General features: G+C 36.2%; 1 protein-coding gene across 1 annotated transcript in view; it reads left to right on the forward strand.

Moving 5' to 3' along the window:
- Positions 1-5,598, forward strand: part of LOC106884376 (uncharacterized) — a gene marked incomplete at its 3' end in the record, with an annotated part of 36,953 nt that overhangs the window by 28,563 nt on the left and 2,792 nt on the right. The window contains exon 2 of the mRNA XM_014935731.1: positions 1,249-1,452. Coding sequence (XP_014791217.1) covers positions 1,249-1,452 — 204 coding nt within the window. The remainder of the gene's footprint in view (positions 1-1,248; positions 1,453-5,598) is intronic.

The following is a 5,598-nucleotide window of genomic DNA, read 5'->3' on the forward strand; positions in this document are numbered from 1 at the left end:
ATATATATTTATCGCCATGATTGATCGCTAAATCCACAAGTTTCTTTTAGTCTTTCTCTGTTTATTTACTCGTGTTCCTTTCTGTTGAAGAGCGTAGGCTCAAAATGTAAAACACTTTCTCACCTTCCCGAGCGTCAAACTAATACATCTGCTTGTTACTTATACACCTGTCTTCGACTTTTGTTTTACTGTAAATTTCAACTGTATATATGTATATAATAATAATATAAATAATATATAAATATATGCATATATACATACATATATGTACATACCTACATCTATATGTATGCATACATGCATATATGGATACAGGACATCACAATAAAGAAATGTTAAACACAATGAGAAACGAAAACAGAAAACGAACTTTTTTTCGAACAACGAAAAAACAGAGACGAGACATGCAACATAAAGAATATTTCCCTTCATCAGTTGTCACACACATATATATATATATATATGTATATATATATATATATATCATCATCATCATCATCGTTTAACGTCCGCTTTCCATGCTAGCATGGGTTGGACGATTTGACTGAGGACTGGTGAAGAATTGTCTTCTCTTTTCCTCAACTAAATTGATTACTATTCACTCAGTGAGGCTTATAACATGCCTACTGGATCATATCTTGGATTTAACATTTTTGTTTTCAAGTATAAATAATCTTCCTTGATTACTGGAACACTACGCCCGCCAGCTTTCTACATGAAGTGTCGATAAAGTGATCGCCCGGAGTATACTTACTCCCCCCACCCACCACCAATTATTATTGATATAATATATGTATGATTACAACGGGCTTCTATACAGTTTTCGTCAACCGAATTCGCTCAGAAGGCATCAGTCGAGCCGGAGTTATAGTAGAAGACGTTTGCCCATGGTGTCATGCTCGAAATCACGTGGTTGCAAAAGCAAGCTTCTTAACCGCACAACCATTCCAGCACCTAAAAATACGGTATCAAGATCTATTGAGATTCGAACTCTGATTGCAAGATTTAGAGTCCAGAGTGCTAACCAATTACGCCATAGAACCCATACACTAGATATTCGTTTTTTTCTTCTTCTTTCTATTCTTTTACTGGTTTAGTCTATGAACTATTGTCTTGCTAGGGTACCACCGTCAAGAGTTTCAAGTCGAGTATATTGATCATTAGTGTTATTTCCGCCTTGTACTTATTTCATCGATAACTATCGAATCGCTAAGTTATTTATGCTTATTTTATCTTTTATTCCTTTAGCCCTGAAGTGCAAGCAATCTTTGATAAATACCAAAAGACGATGGTACGTCGATTGAACAAAGGAGATGCCATCAAATTGTTTTTGGACGAATTCGGTCTGAATGACGAACAAGCAGAAAGCATGTTTGAAATGTTCGACAGAGACCATAACGGCGAGTTGAGCTTATGGGAGTTCCACCAGTTCTATACTATGATCGGAAACCAGTAAGTAAGACCATTTCCATTTGTTGCAACACTATTATTATCCTTGTTGTTATTGTCGTTGTTCTCGTTAAGAAGTTCACTACGCAGTCATGAAGTCTCGATTTCAATTCCGCTGCGTGACATCTTGGGCAAGCATAATTTCTATAGCCGCGGGTCGATTCATATCTTATGTCTGAAATTGATTAGATGGGAACTGTGTGGAATTAGGCAGAAACTATGTGGAAACTGGTCGGATGAATTGTACTCGTAAAATATAGACCTGACCTTGCTCACACTGTGTCAGGTTGACTACGTGACTACGTAATTTTGGGATACTCAGCCACTTAAATGCTAATTGTATAGGCGCGTGGTTTAGTAGTTAGAGTGTTGGACTCATGATGGTAAGATTGTAAAAGCCAGTCGTGTATATATATATATATAAGTTTAGCTGAGTTAGAGGTTGAAAAAACCGTCTAAGGAAAAAAATATCCATTATACTACCGGTATATTTCCCATGTTTAACCATGGGCATACATATGCAAGCATATTATGTTCATAAATTATAGGTAAAGACAAGGATAAGCGTGAGATTATCAGGAATTAAATTTAAAGAAAGTAAGAAAACAGAGACATATTGAAGAACAACAATTAACTGACATCAATTATCATTTACTAATTCAATACAAATTGACTACATCCCATCTAACAGCTGTTTCTGCTTCCAATGTTATATGGTATTGAGAGTGAAGAATAAATGAATAAAAAGAGACACACAAGCAATATGTTATGATTATAAACATATTCAGCCTTTCCTTTATCTTCTCTAGGCGCTTCTTTTTTCTTTTTCCTTTTTTTTATTTATTTATTCATTCATTCTTCACTCTGATGAAGCTCCATGTTTCAGATCGGTTTCATTACCAAATATGATGAATATTTTTTAGCATATCAACGGCAATACCATATAACATTGGAAGCAGAAACAGCTGTTAGATGAGATATAGTCTATTTGTATTGAATTAATAAATAATAATTGATGTAAGTCAATTGTTGTTCTTCAATATTTCTCCATTTGCTGTCTTCATTATATATGTATATAAAATGTATGTATGTGCGTCCGTGTGAGTGGGTGCGCGAGCGTGTGATTTTTAAAATCACTTTGAAACATATTTTTTGAATAATTCTATACGAAGTGCGTCAGCGATTCTTTTACTGTCCATGTGACGTGCACCAGAAATGTTTTTACTTTCCTTGCAAAGTCCGCAGATAATGTTTACTTGATCGCCAATACTCTGTGAAATCAAAAAGACTAAGAACAAGTGGAATACAGACAACCTCATTTTCAAGATTTCCATCAATTTTGTTAGGCTTTGACAGCAAAGCCTACCAGTATCTTTTGCTAGAAGTGTTCTTCTCTGAAATCTCAAACTTCCATTACGTTTCCAACTTAATAAATCACTATTCGTTTGTTATCTTCAAGACTAAAGAAATATTTACTTCTCTTCTCTTCTCTTTAAAGTGAACTCTGAGAGTTTTCTTTTTTCATCCATGAAACAAGTTATGGCAGTTGCTTCTCATCGGAAGTGTATAACAGCTGTAAACGAAGGATATGGCTTGTTAGATTCATTAACACGCGAGAGTATTTATTCAAGCTATTTTTACTCTTCGTTCAACGCCTTTCGTGCCGTGAATAAGCAGAATTATTATAGTGCCTTTCGGTTTTAGTTCTGGCTTTTTACGTTGTTTTGTAGAGTTGACTTTATTCTCGTCGCCCGATTTAACACCACCGTCAGGTCCTTGGATGGGTGCCTTTAGCGGACTTCATTCTGTAACAAGCATTCGAAAAATATTCATTCCTATACAATCGTAAACGTATGGCAGTTATAAATCCTAAATGCTAAGTGTTATTCATGCATGTATATAGAAATAAGGAAATATTTGCTATTATGTAAGTGTATAAGAGTTCCAAATATTTGGTCATCGTTACATTAATAACAAATTGATTTTAAAATACGTGGAAGAAAAACTGGTATTTTGTCTTAGTATCAGATTAATAATAATAATAATAATAATAATAATAATAATAATGGTTTCAAATTTCGGCACAAGGCCAGCAGGATTGGGGGATTAAATCGACCCCACTTTTCTACTGGTACTTATTTTATCAATCCCGAAAGGATGGAAGGCAAAATCGACCTCGGCGGAATTTGAACTCAGAAGGTAAAACCGGAAGAGATACTGCTAAGCGTTAATAATAATAATAAAGGCACAAGGCTTGAAATTTTGTGGGAGGGGACCAGTTGATTGCATCAACTCCAGTGTTTCATTGTTACTTAATTTATCGACCCCGAAAGGATGAAAGGCAAAGTCGACATCGTTGGAATTTGAACTCAAAACGTACAGACAGACGAAATACCACTAAGCATTTTTCCCGGCGTTCTAGCGATTCTGCCAATAGTAATACAAGAAGCCAACATAGACAATCAGTATTATTTTGTTACATCTCGTTTTGGGTTTTGTTAAAGAGATTTTTGCTAGTGCCAGCAGACGAGCCAAATGAAAAGGTCACATTCTGCCGTACTTCACATTTGCAGAAAGTTTTTTTGCCATTCTTTACGTTCTTTGAGATAATAAAAGAAAACTGCTTGATGCATAGGCTTGAGTTTATGTGTGCTGACATACCTAATGATAATACAACTTCCTTATTTACTCATAGTTCTATAAACAATAGGTACGTTTCATGAAAAACCTCGATATAGTCACTCGTCTCTCTATTGAGGAGATACACAGCTGCGTCTGCTGTAAAAAAAGAGGAGAGATGGCGGTGATGAAATGTCAAAGTATACTCTCGAGGTACAAAAAGATGAAGTTTCATACTGCTACGACTTGCAAGCGAGTTCTGTGAAGAATGAAGCAACATAGAACTTGAGTCCTGAATGATTTATTATACTACTGCTTTGCTCCTGGTCACTCCGCTGTCCACCGTCCTTGTGGCCTGCTTCTCGAAAAAGCTTGCCCATGCCTGATCTAGACTATTTGTTCTCAAAATTTCTATATAAAATAAGAGACTTCATAGATCGTAGATAAATCCTTATAACCTTGCAGTGAATGAGTGAGAGAGAGAGAGAGAGAGAGAGAGAGAGAGAGAGAGAGAGAGAGAGAGAGAGAGAGAGAGAGAGAGAGAGAGAGAGAGAGAGAAGGAGAGAGAGTGGGGTCCTATCGCTTTTTCCAGACATAAAAATAGATTTAGTTCTGCATCTCAAGTTAGTGAAGTCCTTGTTAATCATACAATTCTCTCATTGCTTACAGCTGTGAACTGCGTGTACTGAGAGCAGCCAAAGAACTCGCTTTCTTATAAGCCGAGTAACACTGACGCTGATGAGTTGATAGCATCCTGTTAGTTCTCTTAACATTAATTAGGTACCGTTGTATTAAATAACTCATTACCGTAACGTTTCATTCGTTGGCCGAGCTTATTTGGGATCCAGATGTGCGATATAGCGGAATGAACTTAAACTGAATTATACTTTACCAACCATAACGTACCTATTAGCATTCTTTAAACAAGGATATCTTTTCACTATTTAATGCAAATAAAGTTTTCGCACTTCGTACTATAGCTCGTCGTACTGTAGTTTGTCGGTTAATCTAGCTACGAATAATTTCTATTTCAATTTTTTTCTACGATAAGCTTTTGACTATCTTTCGTCACTACATTAAATACATCCATTAATTATCTAGTTGTTACATTTCAAATACATCACAGATCTCAACCCTCAAGCTAGAGAAATAAAATGGTAATCTTGAAATGATTACTCGATAGTGTGCGTAGCTCGGAGATCAAGAAGTCTCTACAGGTCGAGCCGCTACTTCTCCACATTGAAAAGCCACAGCTCCGATACTACTGACATGTGATTAGAATGTCTCAGGAAAGAATCGCAAGATGGACTCTTCACGCAGAGCTAGCCAGCAGGAGATCTATGGGCAAGCCAAGAACGAGATGGTTGGATAAAGTCCAGTCTCTGTTGGTCGTGCTTGGGAATCCAGGTGGAAATTATAATGATGATCGCTACTATAGCCTCGGGCCAACCAAAGCCTTGTGAGTGGATTTGGTAGACGGAACCTGAAAAAAGCCTGTCATATATATATATATATATATATATATATATA

This window comes from Octopus bimaculoides, chromosome 3 (genome assembly GCF_001194135.2).
Source record: "Octopus bimaculoides isolate UCB-OBI-ISO-001 chromosome 3, ASM119413v2, whole genome shotgun sequence".
Classification (NCBI taxonomy): domain Eukaryota; kingdom Metazoa; phylum Mollusca; class Cephalopoda; order Octopoda; family Octopodidae; genus Octopus; species Octopus bimaculoides.